Source organism: Podarcis liolepis (assembly GCF_965112155.1).
Source record: "Podarcis liolepis genome assembly, chromosome: 12".
Classification (NCBI taxonomy): domain Eukaryota; kingdom Metazoa; phylum Chordata; class Lepidosauria; order Squamata; family Lacertidae; genus Podarcis; species Podarcis liolepis.
Window position 1 is genome coordinate 1,189,569 of NC_139563.1, and position 23,043 is coordinate 1,212,611.

Genomic DNA, 23,043 nt, shown 5'->3' on the forward strand with positions numbered 1-23,043 from the left:
GCGCCCAACGCTCCGGGAAGCAGGCTGCTATCCGCAGCCTAGACAGCCCTGCGGGACCTCCCACAGGGCTGCCTAGGCTGCGGATGTGTTCCCGAAGCACCGGGCACTCTGCTTTCAGGGCGCCCAACGCTCCGGGAAGCAGGCTGCTATCCGCAGCCTAGACAGCCCTGCGGGACCTCCCACAGGGCTGCCTAGGCTGCGGATGTGTTCCCGAAGCACCGGGCACTCTGCTTTCAGGGCGCCCAACGCTCCGGGAAGCAGGCTGCTATCCGCAGCCTAGACAGCCCTGCGGGACCTCCCACAGGGCTGCCTAGGCTGCGGATGTGTTCCCGAAGCACCGGGCACTCTGCTTTCAGGGCGCCCAACGCTCCGGGAAGCAGGCTGCTATCCGCAGCCTAGACAGCCCTGCGGGACCTCCCACAGGGCTGCCTAGGCTGCGGATGTGTTCCCGAAGCACCGGGCACTCTGCTTTCAGGGCGCCCAACGCTCCGGGAAGCAGGCTGCTATCCGCAGCCTAGACAGCCCTGCGGGACCTCCCACAGGGCTGCCTAGGCTGCGGATGTGTTCCCGAAGCACCGGGCACTCTGCTTTCAGGGCGCCCAACGCTCCGGGAAGCAGGCTGCTATCCGCAGCCTAGACAGCCCTGCGGGACCTCCCACAGGGCTGCCTAGGCTGCGGATGTGTTCCCGAAGCGCCGGGCACTCTGCTTTCAGGGCGCCCAACGCTCCGGGAAGCAGGCTGCTATCCGCAGCCTAGACAGCCCTGCGGGACCTCCCACAGGGCTGCCTAGGCTGTGGATGGGTTCCCGAAGCCTGGAGAGCGAGAGGGGTCGGTGCGCACCAGATTTCCCCTTCATTTTTGGAGGGGGAAAAAGTGCGTCCTATAGGGCGAAAAATACGGTACATGATTCAAATAACTCTTATGTATTCTTATGGCATGCCATAGACATGCATGCCAAGCGAATTTAACATCCTGGTCCTCTTCTTGGTAGTTTCACCCCCCCTGAGAGATTTGGGTGGGGTTGGCCCAAGAGCGGGCATCCTGGGGGGCAGATCCCCCATTGGGGAATTCCCTCCCCACAGAGGCACCTTCCGCTCTTTCCCATGGCCTCTGACAACGGAGCCGTGTGTTTTCAGGACCCAGCCTATTCCTCTGATTAATATTTGTTTTGACTTTAAAAAATATTTTTAAATGGTTGTAAGCTGCTCTGGGTAACAACTGATTGGTTCAAAATTGGGAAAGGAGTACGACAAGGCTGTATATTGTCTCCCTGCTTATTTAACTTATATGCAGAATTCATCATGCAAAAGCTGGACTGGATGAATCCCAAGCCGGAATTAAGATTGCCGGAAGAAATATCAACAACCTCAGATATGCAGATGACACAACCTTGATGGCAGAAAGTGAGGAGGAATTAAAGAACCTTTTAATGAGGGTGAAAGAGGAGAGCGCAAAATATGGTCTGAAGCTCAACATCAAAAAAACGAAGATCATGGCCACTGGGCCCATCACCTCCTGGCAAATAGAAGGGGAAGAAATGGAGGCAGTGAGAGATTTTACTTTCTTGGGCTCCAGGATCACTGCAGACGGTGACAGCAGTCACGAAATTAAAAGACGCCTGCTCCTTGGGAGAAAAGCAATGACAAACCTAGACGAGCAATGACAAACTTAGTCAAGCAATGACAAACCCAAATCTCTCCATTCTGAAGGAAATCAGCCCTGAGCGCTCACTGGAAGGACAGATCCTGAAGCTGAGGCTCCAAGACTTTGGCCACCTCAGGAGAAGAGAAGACTCCCTGGAAAAGACCCTGATGTTGGGAAAGATGGAGGGCACAAGGAGAAGGGGATGACAGAGGACAAGATGGTGGGACAGTGTTCTGGAAGCTACCAGCATGAGTTTGACCAAACTGCGGGAGGCAGTGGAAGACAGGAGGGCCTGGCGTGCTCTGGTCCAGGGGGTCGCGAAGAGGCGGACACGACTAAATGACTAAACAACAACAACAATCTGCACACTACCCCAGGGGGTCCTGACTAGGCATTTGGCTGTGTGATGCTCAATGTGATCTGTTAACTCTGCTCCGTCCTGTTTGCCCTTTTTCTGCTTTTGCTTAAACCCAATCACGAAGCAAGAAGTCAGACTGACCTCTAATAATGAAGATTACGTTGTAGATATTTCCATTAACCTATTGTGCTATTTTTGTGATGTACCAATGAAAGGACCCCAAGGCCCTTACGGGGAAGAGAGGGGAGACTCGCCAGATCTCAGAAGGGGCCGCCGAGGCAGCTCTTGCGCAGGAAAATGAAAAAATGTCTTTTATTTTTGGCGCATATCTTATTTCTGAATGTTTCCGTCTGGCCACAACCTCTATTAACAAAAGTGACTGCTGCATAAACCTAAATGCGGTTTCTTTGCTTGCCATTCTTTTCTCCACAAAGCACTGAGCATCCATGGTTACAAAGGAAGGTAATAGCAGACCTCCTGCAAAACCGCCCCCCCCCGGCTTGCCAGAGAGCAAGGAGGGGGTGCAGGACCCTGGGGGGCACGCATGATCTGAACACGGCCCCCCTGCAGCCCAAAGGGAGGAGAGAGAGGGGAGACTCACCAGATTGCAGCAGGAGCCCCCCAGGCAGCGAAGCTTGCAAAGGAGACACACCAAACAGCCACCGCCCGCCCCCCTTTGCAGGAAGTGACTTGCGAGGGAGGGACTTTGGTTCTGGAAGACCGCCCCCCCCCCTTCTGTCCTCTCCTCTGTAGGAATTCGGCTCAGTTCCTTTTAACCCTTGGCGAGCCAAACATCCCAAGCTCATCCCCACCCCTCTCTCTCTCTGCGTTTTCTTCCTCCAGAGCCGGAGCGCAGGAGGAGCCCCGCGCATTCCACACCCCCAGAGATGCTGTGTTTTGGGGGATCTGAGCTGGTCTCCCCCTTGGCCAGAAAAAGCTTGCAGACAAGAAGGAACCAGATCCCACGTGCAGCTGAGCCACGTTCACGGGTCGCCCTTCCCCGCAAGGCTGCGGGCGTGGCGAGTTGAAGGGTGGGGGGGGTTGAAGGGGGTGGGTGTAGGGGGGTCCCACCCCCTTCCTTACTTCCAGTCTCCTGGGGGCCTGATCCTGAACGCCCAGGAAGACACCTCTGCCACTGTAATCCACTGGTCTACAGATGCCTCAGAGGGTTGAGACCCTGGGGAGATGTCCTGAGGGTCGGAAGTCCCAGGTCCTACGTAAAGGGACCCCTGACCATTAGGTCCAGTCGTAGCCGACTACGGGGTTGTGGCGCTCATCTCGCTTTATTGGCCGAGGGAGCCGGCGTACAGCTTCTGGGTCATGTGGCCAGCATGACTAAGCCACTTCTGGCGAACCAGAACAGTGCACGGAAATGCCGTTTATCTTCCCGCTGGAGCATTACCTATTTATGTACTTGCACTTTGACGTGCTTTCGAACTGCTAAGTTGGCAGGAGCAGGGACTGAACAACAGGAGCTCACCCCGTTGTGGGGATTCGAACCACTGCTCTTCTGATCAGCAAGTCCAAGGCTCTGTGGTTTAACCCACAGTGCCACCCATATCCCTCAGGTCCTAGATAGCGGTTCCCAAACACTTTAGGGCCGCTGCCCCCCAACACCCCAGTGCCTCCTACCAGATAAAAGCATTATTCAGAATAGCCGTTTGCACAACCCACGAAGAAAGATAAAAACAATAAAATTCTAAACAGCAACGGTTGCATTTATTCAAAATCCAATTAAATATACGTAGTTTAATTAACTCATGACAAAACCAATGAACCTGATCAAGTGGTATCAGCTTTTCAAAGTCTGGGAGTTTACACTGCCACCCCTTTGCCTCTTAGTGCCCCCCAGGAACAAAACCCTTCAGAGGAGGCACAGGTTTTAAGTGTCGAGGTGGAGCATTCAAGGGGCGGAGCCTAAGGTTAGCGAATAGTGAGCCACATCCATTGGTAATTCCAGGCCACCCCTGACACAACTTGTATGTTGTAGTTTTCTAAAAAAGGGGGGGTATATGTATATCCTAACCCAAAAATACGATATTATTACCATAATACTAATGTAAACATCTTTAGCCTACTACATTTTGTATTAAAAAGGTAAAGGTAAAGGGACCCCTGACCATTAGGTCCAGTCATGGCCGATACTGGGGTTGTGGCGCTCATCTTGCTTTATTGGCCAAGGGAGCCGGCGTACAGCATCTGGGTCATGTGGCCAGCATGACTAAGCCACTTCTGGCGAACCAGAGCAGCGCATAGAAACTTGTACCTTCCTGCTATTTATCTACTTACACTTTGACGTGCTTTTGAACTGCTAGGTTGGCAGGAGCAGGGACCGAGCAACGGGAGCTCACCCCGTCACGGGGATTCGAACCGCCAACCTTCTGATCGGCAAGTCCTAGGCTCAGTGGTTTAACCCACAGTGCCACCCGCATCCCTTTATTGTTAGTAGGTAGGTGTAAAAAGTATTCCCTGGCTTTCTAGTTTCTATCACTTGGTCCAGAGTCAATACACCTGTTTCCATTAATTTTTTCCATAGTACCATCTTTTTAGCAATTTTTAATATAGGGTTTCCCCACAGGGCAAGTTTGGCATGCGAGTATAGATCAACTTTATTTATATTAGACAACATGTTACATATCTTTCTAACTGACTTAGTTGTTTCTAAAGTCACCTGGGATTTCAAGTATTTTGATCCTAGTACAGTGGTACCTCTGGATACGAACAGGATCTGTTCCGGAGCCCCGTTCGCATCCAGAAGCGAACGCAACCTGCGTCTGCGCATGTGCAGGTCGCGATTCGCCACTTCCGCGCATGCACATGACATCATTTTGACCGTCTGCGAAACCCAAAAGCGATCAACCTGAAGCACATTTAACCCGAGGTATGACTGTATTCTCCAGCCCACCAAAGGGGCTGTATGTGCATATTCTAAGGTCACCCACGTCGGAAAATTAAGACCAACAATGAGTTTCCAGTATTTAATACATGACAGTAGATATGTATAAAGTAGATAAGTATAATGTAGATAAATATAAAGGCATTTCCTAAACAGGGAGTTTATCATTTGAAAACATGAGATATAGAAACTGCAAGTCCTCTCAAAATATAAATTAATCTGGGAATTATATTCATTTTGAGAGCATTCCACCTTCTCCAAAGTGTAAGGTTCAATGACTTCTGTATATCAATATATGAAGAAATCTCTTTTATTATTTTATTTATATTAAGTGTGACTTATTTTTTTATCTCTTGGTATTAAGTTGCCTATATATTGTAGAGATTTGGCAAATCTGGAATTGATATTCCTTGAAGAAATGTGCAATCAGATTTTGGCCTACTGGCATCAATTCCGATTGGACCAATTAACAGAATATTAGAATAGAATAACCTGATATTTTACCAAAAGCATCTATCATTTGAAATAAACAATAAAACTAGATTATATTCAAATGTATTGTGAACTACTCTGTGAATCTCAGTGTTGTCTCATGGTGAAAGCCAAGCGTTATAAGCAGATATTAAAAAGCGATGGCGAGATAGGACATCCTTGTTTGGTTCCTCAGGCCTGAGGAAAGGTGGCAGAGAGATTACCATTCTCTTTGACTCTTGACGTAGGTGCTTCATAGATTACTTTAATTCCTTTTAAGATATCCAAAGGAAATTCAAATTTAAGTAAAGCTGCTTCCATGTACTGTTTACGGATTTTGTCAAAAGCCTTTTCAGCATCTAGCGATATAATTACAAACTGGTCTTTATCTTTATTTTGATCTACCTCCACTAATCTAATATTATCTGCAGTTTGTCTCGCTTTTATAAAGCCGGTCTGGTCACCCTTGACTGGCTAGAGTCCTTCCAAAAGTGTCAAAAGCTCTTGGAAAAAATCCTCCATAAACTTAGTTGCTTGAGCCCGAGTAGGAGAATTGGTAACCCCATTACTATCCATGAGAGTTGAGATTCCAAAATAGTGAGGCTTTTACTTGAGTTGATTTCACACAAGACAACATGCATGTTCTCCCTCTGCTGCTGGCTTTCTAGCTGTGGCCTTGAAGCACACTCCTCTGATCCTCTCCCTGGTGCTGATCCTGCCTTCCCTTCCTGACAGCTGGGGACCTGAGCACTAAGGAAGTTCTCCGGCTGGTGCGGTGGTCAGTTTCCCTTGGATAGAACACCCATGTACCACTCAAAGACTTTTCATTCTTCCACTCTCACTTCTCCTCTTCAGCAGTGCAATGCAGCAGCAGCAGCAGCGGCCAAAATAGCTGATCCTATTCTAGGCTGCAACAACCGAAGCGCAGTGTCTGGATTGAGGGAAGAAATAGTCATGCTGTATTCTAACTTGGATAGACTCCACCAGAGTTCTGTGTCCAGTTTTGGGCACCACAATTTAAGAAGGATATTGACAAGCTAGAACATGTGCAGAGGAGGGTGACCAAGATGATCAAGGGTCACATGGAAGATGGAGCAAGCTTGTTTTCTGCTGCTCCAGAGGGTAGGATCCAAATGGCTACACATCAGGAAGAAAATTCTGATGGTGACCTCTCCTTCTTTGCAGGTTCATCACCAGAGGTTAAACGACTATCTGTCAGGCATGCTTCAGCAGACATTCCAGCATTGCCACGGCCCTGGTAGTCCCTTCCAACTCTACAATTCTCTGTTTCTATGCCTCTCCTGATAGGCATCCTTTGATGGGAAGCGGGATTGTCACACTCATTGAAGCTCTTTCCGCACTGCAATAACTGAATGGTTTCCCCCTTTATAAATTATTTGATGGGAAGTGAGTTGGGCTCTCTGTCCACATTCTGAGCACCGTTATGCTTTGTCCCCTGTGGGAATTCTTCCATGGGCTGTGAGACTTGTCTTCCGGGCAAAGCTCTTCCCACATTCCAAGCACTTATATGGTGTCTCCTCCCTGTGAGTTCTTTCATGTGAAGTGAGACTTCTCTTCCAACTGAAGCTCTTATATGGTTTCTCCGCTGTATGAATTCTATTTTTTTAATCTTTTTAAAAAGATTTTTATTTTTTAACAATGTCTATAATCATTACATTACATACAGATTTCAATTTTCCCCTTCCCTGCGGACTTCCCTCAACTTCCATCACTGGTTATTACATCTTATATTACATTCTGCTGTTTTTATTTACTTCTATATTGTCATATTAAGTGTCCTATTTTTTGTAAAGAAAATTGCAAATGTTTATTTAAATCCTGCCAATGACTCTTTTTGTTGTTGTTTCTGCAGATATGATGTAAAAGGTTCCCATTCTTTTTCAAAGTCACTATTGTCTTTTTCCTGACAGTTTATCTGTTAGCTTTGCCAACTCTGCATAGTTCATCAGCTTCTCTTACCTTTGTTCTGTAGCCTTATGAGGCTTTGCCCTCGGGTGGGGGAAAATATTCCGCCCGGGAAAGGGAAAATGGGAGTCAACAGACACTCAAGGAATAGTTTCGAAGAAAAAGCTTTATTTCTACCATCCATGAACTGGTAGAAGGAGCAAGTGTGATAGTTCACAAACAAGCACCAGTTCACAGCCATTTGCACAGAGTATATATTTCCCTTCCAGTTCCCTCTCCTTTCTCCACCTTCTTAAAAGTTTCTGCCCCATGGGTCTCCTTAGCATGAACAGAAAGTTCCTGTCTCGGGACTATTTTGGACTCTTGGCACCCTTCCCAGGAAAGGGGAATGAGAGCGGTTCAGCATGTCCAAAGATGCTGCAGCTGAATGAGATAAAAGTCAGTTCTCAGGCTTGAGTATTCTTGGCAATGACAGAGCCTATTCATTAGCTTTTTGAAGCCTTCTCGTACCGAGAAAAGAATAACATGCATCTTGTGAGAAAAGCAGAGAAGAACAGAGAAAAGCTGTTTTGGATTTTTTTTTTAGAAGACAAAAGGAATTTTGGACAGTTTTGAGGCCTGGGGTGATTATTGAGGGGGGGTTGACTTCGGGCCTTGGTGGGGTCACCTGTCCTCACCTCCTTCAGTTCCTTTGATGATAATTCCCCAGTCTTCCAGTTCTGGAAGACTGGTCCGCTGTATGAATTATTTGCTGGGAAGTGAGATGGGCGCTTCGAATGAAGCTCTTTCCACATTCTGAGTGTCCCAGTGTCCAAGTGTTCCAGGGTCATGGAGAAAAAGCAGTAAAACAACTCCCACGACCCCCCTGCGATGTTTCCTGAACAAATTGGAAAGACGCCACGAAAGTAGATGAAAGAGGATTTAAAACCTGGTGAAAAATAGACTCCAAACACTTATGTGAAGTTGCCTGACCGTCCCCCATGGCTTAGGAAAAGTAGAACTGTGACTACCCAAGCCAAACTGTGCTCAGTATGGCAGCAAGTACAAGTTAAAAAACCCCACCAGTCTTGTCAGTCCCAGGAGAAAAGGAGGAAGGAGTAATTTGGCCCCCTCCAACCTACTCACCAATTGCACCCGTTGCTGCACAAGGGTTGCCAAATCTGGGAGCAGGCGAGGGGTGAGGGCACTGGTCCTTTCCCCCTGCCCAGATGGACACAGGTCCTTCCCCCTCTTGCACAGGCTAAGGATCCCCAACTCCCAAGAAAAGAGGATGAGGAGAAAGGGGAGGGAACTGGAAGGGAAATATATACTCTGTGCAAATGGCTGTGAACTCGTGCTTGTTTGTGAACTATCACACTTGCTCCTTCTACCACTTCATGGATGGTAGAAATAAAGCTTTTTCTCCGAAACTATTCCTTGAGTGTCTGTTGACTCCCATTGTCCCTTTCCCAGGCGCAATATTTTTTCCCACCCAAGGGCAAAGCCTCATAAGGCTACAGGGTCACCTGTCCTCACCTCCTTCAGTTCCTTTGATGATATTTCCCCAGTCTTGCAGTTCTGGAAGACTGGTCCGCTGTTTGAATTATTTGCTGGGAAGTGAGATGGGCGCTTCGAATGACAGTAGAGAGCTGTTCGGCAGTGGAATTTGCTGCCAAGGAGTGTGGTGGAGTCTCCTTCTTTGGAGATCTTTAAGCAGAGGCTTGACAACCATATGTCAGGAGTGCTCTGATGGTGTTTCCTGCTTGGCAGGGGGTTGGACTCGATGGCCCTTGTGGTCTCTTCCAACTCTATGATTCTATGATTCTATGAAGCTCTTTCCACATTCTGAGCACTGGTATCATTTGTCCCCTGTGTGAATTCTTTGATGGACGGAGAGCTGGGCGCTCTGACTGAACCTTTTTTTACATTCCAAGCACTGATATGGTTTCTCCCCTGTATGAAGTCTTTCATGGGCTGTTAGATTGACCTTCCAAGCGAAGCTCTTTCCACATTCCATGCACTGATATGGTTTGTCCTTGCTGTGAGTTCTTTGATGTGAACTGAGATGGGAGTACCGACTGAAGCTGTTTCCACATTCCAAGCACTGAAATGGCTTCTCACCTGTATGAATTCTTTGATGGAAACTGAGATTTAACTTCTGTGTGAAGCTCTTTCCACATTCCAAACACTGAAATGGCTTCTCCCCTGTATGGATTCTTTGATGGGACACGAGACCAATTCTCTGCCTGAATCTCTTCCCACATTCCAAGCACTCAAAGGGCTTCTCCCCTGTATGGATTCTTTGATGCCGCATGAGAGATGCTTTATGAGGGAAGCTCTTCCCACATTCCAAGCACTCAAAGGGCTTCTCCCCTGTATGGGTTCTTTGATGGGACACGAGACCAATTCTCTGACTGAATCTCTTCCCACATTCCAAGCACTCAAAGGGCTTCTCCCCTGTATGGATTCTTTGATGCCGCATGAGATCTGCTTTATGAGTGAAGATCTTCCCACATTCCAAGCACTCAAACAGCTTCTCCCCTGTATGGATTCTTTGATGGTACACGAGACCTGCTCTTTGAATGAAGCTCTTCCCACATTCCAAGCACTCAAAGGGCTTCTCCCCTGTATGAGTTCTTTGATGTGAAGCCAGACAATCCTTCCGGCTAAAGCTCTTCCCACATTCCATGCACTGATATGCTTTCTTCTCACTGTGACTTCTTTCATGTGAAGTGAGACTGCTCTTCTGACTGAAGGTTTTTCCACATTGCAAGCACTTATACGGTTTTTCCCCTGTATGAATTCTTTGATGGGAAATAAGACTTTCCTTCCGAATGAAGCTCTTTCCACATTCCAAGCACTGAAATGCCTTTTCCGCTGTATGAGTTGTTTGATGGGATGTGAGACTTCTTTTCTGGATGAAGCACTTTCCACATTCCAAACACTGATATGGTTTCTCCCCTGTATGAATTCTTTGATGGGTTGAGAGATGGGCACTCTGACTGAACCTTTTTCCACATTCCAAGCACTGATATAATTTCTCCCCTGTATGAATTCTTTGATGGGAAGTCAGACTGTCCTCCCGGGTGAACCTCTTTCCACATTCCAAACACTGATATGGTTTCTCTCCAGTATGAATTCTTTGATGAAGAGTGAAATGATGCTTCTGACTGAAGCTCTTTCCACATTTCATGCACTTATATGGATTCTCCTTGCTGTGAGTTCTTTGATGGCCTGTGAGACTTATCTTCCGGATGAAGCTCTTTCCACATTCCAAACACTGATATGGTTTCTCCCCTGTATGAATTCTTTCATGGGCTGTTAGACTGACCTTACAGGCGAAGCTCTTTCCACATTCCAAGCACTTATAGGGTTTCTCCACGCTGTGAGTTCTTTTATGGGAACGGAGATAGGATTTCCGAATGAAGCTCTTTCCACATTCCAAGCACTGATACGGTTTCTCCCCTGTATGAATTCTTTGATGAAGATTGAGATTATCCTTCCGACTGAAGCTCTTTCCACATTCCATGCACTGATACGATTTGTCCTTGCCGTGAGTTCTTTGATGAGAACTGAGATTGTAGTACCAACTGAAGCTCTTTCCACATTCCAAGCACTGATATGGTTTCTCCCCTGTATGAATTCTTTCATGGGCTGTTAGATTGACCTTCCAAGCGAAGCTCTTTCCACATTCCAAGCACTTATAGGGTTTCTCCACGCTGTGAATTCTTTGATGGGAACGGAGATAGGATTTCTGAATGAAGCTCTTTCCACATTCCAAGCACTGATATGGTTTCTCCCCTGTATGAATTCTTTGATGAAGAGTGAGATGATCCTTCCGACTGAAGCTCTTTCCACATTCCAAGCACTGATAGGGTTTCTCCCCTGTATGAATTCTTCTGAAGCTTTCTATGCGCTCCAAATATTGATACCGCTTCTCCGTTGTGTAGATTTGGTCTCCCTCATTCTTCCTTTCTGATTCATCACCATCTGCAACAATAAAGAAATGGATCACAGCCTCAGAGACTGAATTTCAAAAAGAATTCCAAAAGAGATATTGTAATCCAAAATGCAGCCTTACCAAGAGACTCCATGATCCCACGATTCTCCTCCATTACTTCCTTATACAGAGCTCTTTGGTCAGGATCCAGCAACTCCCATTCCTCATCTGTGAAATGAACAGCTACATCTTCAAAGCACACCAGACCCTAAAATAAAAAGGGAAAGGTCCCCTTCTTAGACAACATACAGATTATCTACTACACATTGCTCTGTTGTTTTCTGCCTGTTCATTGCTGTTTTGTTTTAATGTAATTGTTTTGCTGTACATATTTAATTATGGATGCATATTTTAATGTTTTAACAAAACTGGGTATTTTTGTGTGTATTTTAATGACCGGTATTAAGCTTTTGAGGGAATGAATGGAGTGCCACATGGTGATCTTCAAATACCGTATTTTTCTCTCTATAATGCGCACATTTTTTCTCCTACAAAGTAAGGGGAACTGTCTGTGCGTGTTATTGAGCGAATGTGTGGTCCCTGGAGCCGACTGGCCCGAGTGCAGGGGCAAAAATCAGGCAAAAATCAGATCGCGCGGAGGAGGGAAGGCTGCAGAAGCGAAGCTGCTGCTTTCCTGCATTCTGCCTCAGGGTCTTATTGCCCACCCGCTTCTGTTTTCGGTTGCTGTGTTTGCTCAAACGCAACAAAGAGCAGGGAAATCCCCTGCCCTCCTGGCAAGCAGAGGGGAAAGGAAAGGATCGCGTCCTTCCTTCTAATTCCTTCCTAGTCACACTGCGCGCAGGCTCCAGCCCACCCAGCTCAGGTTCCGTCGGCTAGGAGTGCAGCCGACAGCCACCACCTCCTCCTCTCCGTGCTCCGGTGCTGCGTCCAGCATTCTAGGGACTCACAGGCAGCCGGAAAACATGCAGGTTGGAGGGGGGGAGGCTGGCTTGGGAGGGGGGGACTTTTGCCTTCCTTTCCTCCCTCCCGTTAAGCCCCTCTCCTGCATTGTTAGCCAGCTGCTTCTCCGCACACCCCTCTCGTGCTCCTTGTCCCTTCTGTTTTTCCTTCCCTCCCCACTTAAAACGTGGTTACAAAGCACGGATCCACATGGATCCTCAGGATCTTTGCATTGGGTCACTCCAAATTCACCATCAGATCACATAGCATGTTCATGGCTACAGCCTGCACCAAAAAAACCACGCACCCACTGTTGCCTGGGGCTGCAATGGTACAAAAATGTGGTTACAAGCATGGATCCACATGCATCCTCAGGATCTTTGCATTGGGTCACCCCAAATTCACCATCAGATCACATAGCATGTCCATGGCTACAGCCTGCACCAAAAAAATCACGCACCCGCTGTTGCCTGGGGCTGCAATGGTGCAAAAACGTGGTTACAATGCGCAGATCCACATGGATTCTCAGGATTTTTGCTTTGGGCTACCCCAAACTCACCGTCAAATCACATGTCTGTGGCCACAGCAAGAAGTACAAAAATGATACATCCACTATTTCTTTCAAAACTTTTTTTTCTTGTTTTCCTCCTCTAAAAACTACATGCGTGTTATGGTCAGGTGTGTGTTATAGAGCGAAAAATACGGTAATTCTCTCTGCTCATCGATTCCAGTTTCCCAGATGGAAGGATCCTCTCTTTGCTTTCCCCATCTACTGTTCTGGAGGTGGGGGGCACCTTCACAATGCATTAAAGTCAACTTCAGGCGGTACTGCGGGTCACGGGGAGGGGAATGAGGGGAAAGGTGAATTCTGGCCACTGTTTTTATGATTTGTCAACTGCTTAGAAGCCTATTTTAGCATTAAATGTTAACTCTGTAAATAAAACTGCAACTACTGATAAATAATAGTGGTACCTCGTATTACATACGCTTCAGGTTAAAGACTCCGCTAACCCAGAAATAGTGCTTCAGGTTAAGAACTTTGCTTCAGGATAAGAACAGAAATCGTGCTCCAGCAGTGCAGTGGCAGCAGGAGGCCCCATTAGCTAAAGTGGTGCTTCAGGTTAAGAACAGTTTCAGGTTAAGAACGGACCTCCAGAACGAATTAAGTACGTAACCAGAGGTACCACTGTATTAGCAACATTCAGGAGGCTAGTCAACGTGAGGTGATTGTTCACCATTCTCAGAACATAAGGCTCCTGCAATGGCCTTTACAGCCAAGAGAAGGAGGAGAGAGATTCATTGGGGACTCTTTCACCACAATCCTTCATTCTCCCTACCTGATCTGGTTCCATGGCTGCTGCTTCTCTGCCTTCATGCAAAGATGGATAAGCATCTCTTGCCAGCATCATTCTGTCACCTGCGAGAGACAAAGGTAAGTGGCAGGCCATTTTCACATGCTCCTCTTAGAGGTGAAGCAGTGCATCTCTAACTACAGGTGGGCCTGTAAACAAGTCTCACCTACTGAGTGCATTTTGACATTTGTATCTTAGCTAGGTAAAAATACATGTCCCCACTTTGGGCTCTTGGCCCCTAGTGTCCTCCCCAAAATGTTGGGGGGGGGGAACCACAGATGAGTGGCAAAATCTACTGAATGTGTGACCAAATGGGAAAAAACCCTCCTTCCTCCTTACCCAGTGGTCTCTCTTTGGTCTCCAATGGAGTCTTCTCTGCCTCAGAGGAATCCAGGCCCGTTTCTGCAAAGATAATCTTTCCCTGAAAGGGCAAAAGGGATTGGAAGCAGAGAATGGAGAGAAACATTAGAAAAGGACTGGGAGAGGCAAAAGCTTTAGGGGGACCCGATATCATTCCTTGGAGGCTTTCCAAAAAAGGTTGGGGGATTAAGAGAGAATTTTGGGATACTCTCCCTCCTTTTCGGAGCCCCTTGGGAATATCCAGAGGCAAGTCTCTCTCACCTGCTTTCTCTCCTCTGCCTGACTCAGGAGGAATCCTTCGGCCAGGGCCACTGCCTGGGAACTGGTCTCCGCTCCACATTCCCGCACCCAGCTCTCCATCTCTGGCGGAAGGACAGCCAGGAACTGCTCCAAGATCACAAGATCCAGCATCTCAGCTTTCGTATACCTTTCTGGCTTCAGCCACTGATGGTCAAGGTTGTAGAGTCGGCTGCAAACCTCTCGAGGTCCTTTGGCCTCCTGGTAGCAGAATTGCCTGAACTGCTGGCTCTGCACATCTGAGCGGAAAATGTCCTCCTCACCCAGGATCTTCTGCATGGAGCTTTCCCAGAATCCCCCACTGCTCCCAGTTTGGATGGCATGGCCTCTTCCTGCTTCACGGCCAGTGGACTCTGACTCATCCATCTGGGCTGTCAGGAATCCCCCAAGAGATCGGAAGAAAGTTCTTGGTTCTACTGCCAAGTTCTGTCTTTCCTAAGTAGAGGCCTTTGCAAACCCTACAAAGCAAATACATTGTTCTGTTATGAAATTGATACACAGCCAGGAAAAGAAAAAGATTCCCGGAATATTATTAGGAACCAGGGCTGGACTGCAACACAGCCCAGACTCTGAACTCAGTGACCATTTCCTTCCTGCTTCTGTCCCATTTTCTAGCCACTTGGAATGTGCAAAGTTCTCAAGACAAACTGCTGGGGTGGAATCCCTTTTTCTTAGGTCTGAGATCCAAAGGATAGCACTATAAACAAGTGAGAAGGGCTCACATTCCTCCTATGATTGTAAATAATTTTTTTGGGTAAGTGCCCCTTTCCAGCTCCGGCCAGCTTGCCCACCACTGTCCCCTTGGAGCAGAGATGACATGGCCAGGGAACTCTCTGCTGTGGATCAGAGAGGATCATCGCAATGCCCTCTAAGTGGAACTGCTCTTGAGGATGGTTCAGAATCTGCTCCAGATTGTTGGCTGGGCTCCCTTTCTTTAGGAAGGGCATTTATTTCCCCCTTTTTTCTCCAAGGAGCATCCATGGGTCTACCCCATCTCATTGAATCCCTCCCATTACAAGCCCTGACAACACATTAAATTCCTGTTTTAAAACAGCGGCATTGGTGGTCCCTTCATTTCCAGGTCCAATTCAAAGTTCTCACAGGAGTATAATATAATAATAGGAATTTATTATTTACCCCCCACCCATCTGGCTGGGTTTCCCCAGCCCCTCTGGGAGGCTCCCAACCAAATATTAAAAACACAATACAGCATTAAACATTAAAAACTGCCCTGAACAGGGAGGGGTTCACTTAGCCCCCCCCCCAATATGTGAAGAACCACCTTCTTCCCCACAGACCCTCTTGGCTGTGAAATTTGGCAGGGGGGCCCTCTTGGTAGTTTCACCCCCTTGAGAGTCTTGGGTGGGGGTGGCCCAAGAGAGGGCATCCTGGGGGCAGACCCCCCTTGGGGGACTCCCTCCCCACACAGGCACCTCCCCCACTTTCCCAAGGCCTCTGACAACGGAGGACCCAGCCTATTCCTCTGATTGTTATTTGTTTTGACGTTTAAAAATATTTTAAAATGGTTGCAATCTGCTATGGAACAGTGGTAATAGTAGTAAAAATACCAACAAACAATAATAAAAATAATGATAACATAAAGCCTCAAGCATGGAAAAAAAGCCTCAAGCTAACACACAGACCTTCCAGAAACGGGGGGGGGGGGTGTTTGGAATCTGTAGTTCTGAGCATTTGCCTCAATCTCAGGCGCTGACCTCTAATAATGAACCATATGTTGCAGATATTCTCGTAAACTAATTGTGAAATACAAATGACAAGAGAAGCCTCGGTCAGTTTATCTGTCTCCTTTCTTCTTCCTAGCTTTCTCCTTTTCCTTCAACCCAGGAGGTATTTTCCCTCAGAGCCAGAGCAGAGTGGGGGGCTGCAGTGCCTCCGAGGCTCCAGCAGAGGGCGGGAGGGAAAACCCAAGAAGCCCTTTCTGAGGGAGAGAGTTGGGCAGGGCCTGATCTGAGAGGGGTATTATTATTGTTATTATTATTATTATTATTATTATTATTATTATTATTATTATTATTCGGAGAGGCTCTTTTCTGAGGGAGAACTGGCTTTGATCTGAGGGGAGAATCTCTCTAGCCGGAAGAAGGAGTCTCACAGCTTAGGTAGGAAGAAGACCCAGTGGAGGGTCTGGGGAGAGTATGGAGGCAGGATTTACCATATTTTTTGCTCTATAAGACTCACTTTTTCCCTCCTAAAAAGTAAGGGGAAATGTGTGTGCGTCTTATGAAGCGAATGCAGGCTGCGCAGCTATCCCAGAAGCCAGAACAGCAAGAGGGATTGCTGCTTTCACAGCGCAGAGATCCCTCTTGCTGTTCTTGCTTCTGGGATTCAGAATAATTTGTTTCTTGTTTTCCTCCTCCGAAAGCTAGGTGCGTCTTGTGGTCTGGTGCGTCTTATAGAGCAAAAAATATGGTAATCTGGAGGGCTGAGTCTGAGGCAGGAGAGGGAGAAGCTGTGGGAAGACGGACTAATCCAGGGTCTCCTTCCGGTCAGGAGGGGAGAGATCTGCTAGGAAAAGGAGATCCCCCCAAACCAAGAACAAGGCCTGAGGGGATCCCCTGGGTCTGTGGGAAATCCCTCAGGAGTGGGAAGGTTAAGAGAGAGGAGGGCAGACAAAAAATGCCCCTCGCTCAGGAACCAAAGTATGAGGCAGAGAAGGAAGCTGTGCTGCATTAAAAGTATTTAAGTGTAACCCTGGTCAGAACTAAGTAAATGAACAGAAACCGAGTTAATTTTTTTACCTCCTCTGGTAGAAACCTGAACATTTAACTGAAGTGCAACAAGAGAGCTTTTAGCAACTGAAGTTTAAGAAAAGCTGTGCATGTACTACAGTGAGATCTATCTATTTAGTTTAAGTAATAAGCCAACTTTTATTTGAAAGAATGCACCTCCTGACCCCAAATTTGTTTCATGGACCTCTTCTTTTGTAAATAAAACTGTTCTTGTCCGTTCAGCTCCTTCCTAAGACTCTAAATCACCAAGTTTCCCCTCTCACAAGGGAGCCTGTGGGAAATTGCAGAAATTCGTGTTGAAGGAAGATGAGGACAAGTGACCCCACCTAGGCCCGAAGTCCCCCCCCAACCAGGCCTCTAACTGTCCCAAATTCCTTTTGTCTTCTAAAAATCCAAAACAGCTTTTCTCTGCTCTTCTCTGCTTTTCTCACAAGATGCTGTGGCAAGGGCAAACTTTTTTGTACTTTTGTACTTTTTATCAGTACAAGAATGCTTCAAAAAGCTAATGAATAGACTCTGTCAGAGCAGGCCTGAGACTGACTTTTATCTCACTCTAGTTGCAACATCTTTGGACATGCTGAACTCCTCTCATTCCCCCTTTCCTGGGAAGGGGGCCAAGAGGCCACAATAGTCCCAAGAGAGCTTTCTGTACATGCTCAGGAACCTCAACATGGGGCAGGACTCTGGAAGAAGGAGGAGAAAGAAGGAGGGAACTGGAAAGGGGTATATATGCTTGTGCACAGGACTGTGAATTTCGTGCATGCTTTTTGTGAATTATCACAGATTCCCTGAGGATAAGGGATGTGGGTTCAAGGCGTCCCTGCGGTGAACAGCTCGGTTCGTGTCAGCAGTTCCAGTGGGAGGAATTGCCACCCGTTCCTGAGTGGAGACACTGCAAGGACCGGAGAAAAAGCAACGGCCGAAGGAAGGGACCTCGAGGAAAAAGGTAGGCTCCACAGGGTATAGGTGGAAGCAAACAAACAGGGCCTGATCAGCCCGACCAGTAGGGCAGAAAAAGTGCCACTGGTTTTGGTGTCGCCCAGAAAAAGCAGTAAAAGGTGCTGCTGGGCCCCGGTCGAAGTCTAAGCGCTGCCGGTTGGTTGGTTGGTTTTGGTAAAAAAAAGGGTTTTTCTGAATGTGTGTGTGGGGACACTCCAGTGAATGTTTTGAGTGTGTGAGACGTTGGAAGCAACGTCTGGCCTGTGACTGAGTGAGAGAAATGACGTTAGGAGGAGGGAGTGTCCCAGTATCCCCAGGGTTCCAGGGTCATGGAGAAAAAGCAGTAAAACAACTCCCACGACACCCCCCCCCCCGCAATGTTTTTTCCTGGGGAAAAATTGGACAGACGCCACAAAAGGGAGAAGATTGGGGATTTTTTTTAAAAAACCCTGAAGAAAAATAGACTCCAAACACTTATGTGAAGTTCCTGACCGTCCCCCATGGCTTAGGAAAAGTAGAACTGTGAAAGCCAAAACTGTGCCCAGTATGGCAGCAAGTACAAGTTAGAAGAAAAACAAACCAGGAGTCTTGCCAGACCCAGAAGACAAAGGAGGAAGGAGTAATTTGGCCCCCTCCAACCTACGCACCAACTGCACCCGTTGCTGCACAAGGGTTGCCAAATCTGGGAGCAGGCGAGGGTGAGGGCACTGGTCCTTTCCCCCTGCCCAGATGGACACAGGTCCTTCCCCCCCCCCTTGCCCAGGCTAAGGATACCCAACCCCCAAGAAAAGAGACTGAGGAAGAAAGAGAAGAGGAAGCTGAGAATGGTGAAATTCAGGAGGAATCAGGTGAAATGGACAAGCAGACAGTCCCAAAGAGTATTTCAGTATGTGAATTGGCAGAAAGAAAAGAGCAGAAGATTTTTAAAGAGCCGCGTGAGATAGAGCCAGGAAGCAATCCAAAAGAGTGAGCTGGATGTGGCTTCTTGAGTTCTAGAAGCAGCACAATGCAAGGATGTGAATTGACAGAAAGAAACAGAAGGGAAGGCTTTGAGAGCTGCATGGGACAGAACTGTTAAAAAAAGAGACAATTAAAACCCGAGGGGTTAAAATCCCTAGGATTACAATATTGACCATTGAGGAAATCTGCAAGATACATGCCCTCAGGGCAGCGGACAATACTGATGTTGCAATTGAGGCAGCTAAAACTCCACTTAGATGGCCCCACCCCACCAAGTGTACGACCTCCTGGAGTCATCCGACGCCCAGGACCACGGACCTCCAAGCACCCTAAATCAGAATCCTTCTTTCGAAGAGGACCTGGCCAAAATAATTAGGGGTTTGTCTTGAAACAGCCAGAGAGGAGGATGGCACTTAGAGCCGGCAAGCAGCCAGCAGCCAAAAATGTACCGTATTTTTCGCACCATTGGACGCACTTTTTTACTCTTAAAAAGTAAGGGGAAATGTCTGTGCGTCCTATGGTGTGAATGTGTGGTCCCTGGAGCCAAATTGCCGGAGTGCGGCACACTCTTGGACTGGTCTTTGGTAGTGGTGGTGGAGCCGCGCTCCCCTGCCGGCAGCCTCGGCTTCCCTCTGCAGCCCCGGGAAGCTTTGGAGGAACGGGAGGGCTGTGCGCCCATGCCCCACACTCTTGGGCTGCTGAATGGGGTGGGGGGTGCTGCTCTGCCAGCAGCCTGCCCTTCCCCTCAAGGTTTGGAGCAGTGGGCAGGCTGTGCGCCCATGCCCCACACTCTTGGGCTGCTGAATGGGGGTGGGGGGGTGCTGCTTTGCCAGCAGCCTGCCTTCCCCTCAAGGTTTGGAGCAGCTGGCAGGCTGTTCACTGAGAGAGGGGAGGAAGAGGACAGAGAGGAGGGGGACCAAGAAGCTGGGTGAAGGGAGAGGAGGTACCATAGGTTGCCATGAGTGGAGAGTCATGGTAGAGGGCAAAGGAGAGGGAGCAGTGAAGGGGAGAAATTGTAGACGTCACCTGAGGAGTTTGGGTGAAAGGGATGGAGAGGAGGAGGCTGGAAAAGGGGACTGTTCTGCTTGTGGGGGGGGGGAGAGAAAAGTGGGGAAAAGGAAAGCCTCCCAAGCCTGCCGCTGAGAAGCTCTGCTTGGCTGTTTCTTGACTGTAATTCAAGTAAAGGGAATGTTTGCGAGCAGCTGGCAGGCTGTTCGCTGAGAGAGGGGAGGAAGAGGATTGAGAGGAAAAAATGTGGCATTAGCAATGCTTTGGATGGATACGAAGATGGCATTTTACATGAAGATAGCGAAGAAAGTGATGTCAGTGACTGTGAGCAACTGAGCTTCATAAATTCTGACTTTAGCAGTGATGAGTTCTTGGGGTTCACAGAAGACTAGAAGAGTACTCAAACCTTAAAGTCTCTCTTCATTTGTTAATGACAGTGATGATGGTTCTTAATGCCACTGTTGACTGCTGTTCACTTTACATGGCTGTAATGTGATTCTGATATACCGGTTGTTTATTAAATACAGTAGTTTATACAACATTTGATTCAGAATATTTTTTTCTTGTTTTCCTCCTCTAAAAACTAGATGCGCCCTATGGTCGGGTGCGTCCAATGGCGCAAAAAATACGGTAATCCCAGAGGGTATCCACGGGAGGGGCAAAAGACGCCTAGGGAAGAAGCCAGTGCGCCATCTGCAGGCAAGAGGGTCACTGGAAAATGGAATGCCCACAGGCCCCACACCCGACACACCCCACCCCCACAGGCTAGGAACAATAAGATTTCTCAAAAATGATTTCTTCTCATCTCTGTTCTTGCTCAAAGACTGTTGCAGAAAGCATGTGAACAGACTGTTTTTTAATACATTCATTCATGCAAGTAACAGGACATCACCTCCCCCCCCCCCTTGTGCCAGGCGCTTGGAGTAGTTTATCTTTTGGCAGCTATCTCAGAAGGACACTGCTGCATTCAGCCAGCTACTCTGACCTGCTACTGCCTGGAGCCAATTAGGATTTACAGCCAAGCGACATAAATCCGAACGCCAAGGGTTACCCACCCCCTTGCCCCAAGCACTAACCTGGAAAAGTGACTTTCTTAAAAAAGCAAGTGAACGCTTTCTGTGAACTTTGTCAAGAGTATTTTTCTTTTTAAGGTGCAATTTTACTCTGAAAAAGGAGCCACAGCATAACATAGGAACTGATACTTTGAGGAATTTGAAACTTTGCCGGAAGCAAGGAGCGCATTGTTCTTTCTACAGACACTGGCAAATGAACTGAAATTTGCAACATAGCTTAAAGCTCTGAAAAAAATAGAGCAGAGAAAAAGACTTTTAAAAATCTCAGCTGGCAAAAAACTTAACCCAAGAAAAAAAGGACTGTCAAAATAGGGTTGCCATGTTAACCTCCTGCACTGTTCCACGTGTGAAGTCTTCCTGCCACATACCCTAGAACTATACCTATGTGCAAAATGTTATCTATCAATGCGCAGTTGCTGCCGTGTCTGTTTTTCTCTTCTCTTGACAGGTGAACCGGCCAGAGACTGTCCTGTTATCTACAGCTGTTAAGGACGCCGGCATCCGTGACACCTGATCTACACCGGCCCCTTCGACTCACCCCAGACATCGCTCCAGCATTGTTGGAAGGGACCCAAGATGCCCAACGCCCGTGAGATGACCACCCTGCCTTCCTGCATCACGCTGACACTTGACACGGCTCCAGAATCCAGCATGGATTGAAAGAGGACATTTTCTCATTTTCTTTCCTTTCCTTTTGCATAACTGAACTTTATAGAAGGTTGCAGGGCCCCTGGATAGCTTTACAACACCCCTGCAGAGGAGGGTATTTGTGTGGGACGTTCAATCGGGGAAATTATGCCCCAGCCCGCTTCCACCTGGCAGAGCTCCACCCAGAGCCTCCAGAACTTAACTGAAGCCCCCCTTGCACCACAGCACCGACTTGGTAATAACCCTGTGCACAAATGGCACAGATAAGGCTAGGTTCACCGAATTACTGGCTGGCTTTGTGTCAATAAATCAAAGAGCGCCAGTGACAATCTGCAATTGTACCTTCCCAGCCCAAACCATTACATCTGAGTCCACGCCAGGAAGTCTTTCTGGTTGGTGTGGTCTTCAGAAGGGGAAGGTAGTGTCTCTGCTCACAGACGTGTGTCAGGCAGGCTTATGGAAGGCAAGCTTCTCATATCCACCCACAGGGATGGCATGGAGTGTGCTTCCCAGCCTACCTAATTCCTACCATGGGGTTTCTGACCAGATACCCACTGCACCCCGTCAAAGGAGACACTCGGCTGACCTAGCAACAATTGCAGGAGGCAGCTCCCAGCTCCCAAATTTGGGAAAGCATCAGTGACCAACCTGTAAGGGGAAATGTCTGTGCGTGTTATGGAGGGAATGCCTACAGGTGGCGGGGGGGGGGGATCTGCTGCAGTCGTGAGCAGAGGATCCATGGTTCCCCTTCCTTCCCTCCTCCGTGTTTACAAAGCATGGATCCTTGGGATTTTTGCATTGGGCTACTCCAAACTCACTGTCAGATCACATGTCTGTGGCCACAGCATGAACCACAAAAATCATATATCCACTATTTTGTTTAGAATATTTTTTTTCTTGTTTCCCTCCTCTAAAAACTACGTGCGTGTTATGGTCTGGTGCGTGTTATAGAGTGAAAAATACGGTAATTAAATATGAAATGGCTGCCAATGTCCAAATGCCCTCGGCACATGAGGCTTTTTCTGTGGCCCATCTCTCGCTCGCCATGCACAGCTCCCACCTCTGACTTCTCATTCACCTTTCTGTCTCACAGATGGCGGAGGGATTCTGGCAAGACCGCCTCATCCATCTTTTCTTGGTGGCGGAGGAGAAGTCGCGGCTGTGGAACCAGAGGAGGTAGGGAGAAGGAGCATTGGGGGGTGGGAGAAGAGGCCGGGGGGGTGTAATGAGGTGGGTCTGCTATATTTAATGGGGAGCAGTTGGCGGGGTGAATCCGTCACACATGGGGGGGAGGTAAAGCCTAAACAGGGGTCAACAACCTTTTTCAGCAGGGGGGCCGGTCCACCGTCCCTCAGACCTTGTGGGGGGCAGGACTATATTTGGGGGGGGGAATGAACGAATTCCTATGCCCCACAAATAACCCAGAGATGCATTTTCAAAAAAAAGGACACATTCCGGATTCACCCCGCCTCCTCCAAGCAG

At 47.9% G+C, this 23,043-nt stretch overlaps 2 protein-coding genes across 7 annotated transcripts in view; both read right to left on the reverse strand.

Moving 5' to 3' along the window:
- The window catches only part of LOC310689274 (uncharacterized protein), a 44,136-nt gene extending 21,413 nt beyond the window's left edge, over positions 1–22,723 (reverse strand). For 4 of the 6 annotated variants that reach the window (XM_083466756.1, XM_083466757.1, XM_083466754.1 and 1 more), the window contains exon 1: positions 2,604–2,671. The gene's annotated coding sequence lies outside the window, so the exon portion shown is untranslated. Of the gene's footprint in view, positions 1–2,603; positions 2,678–22,639 lie in introns of those variants that run through there. The other 2 variants (XM_083466755.1, XM_083466759.1) reach the window with 2 other exon arrangements.
- LOC310689260 (uncharacterized protein) overlaps positions 7,013–23,043 on the reverse strand; it is a 28,924-nt gene continuing 12,893 nt past the window's right edge. The window contains exons 3-7 of the mRNA XM_083466704.1: positions 13,866–13,947; positions 13,512–13,591; positions 11,356–11,482; positions 9,117–11,264; positions 7,013–8,090 (exon numbers count right to left, since the gene is read on the reverse strand). Of these exons, the coding sequence (XP_083322830.1) occupies positions 9,133–11,264; positions 11,356–11,482; positions 13,512–13,591; positions 13,866–13,947 (2,421 nt within the window). The 3' untranslated portion in view covers positions 7,013–8,090; positions 9,117–9,132. The remainder of the gene's footprint in view (positions 8,091–9,116; positions 11,265–11,355; positions 11,483–13,511; positions 13,592–13,865; positions 13,948–23,043) is intronic.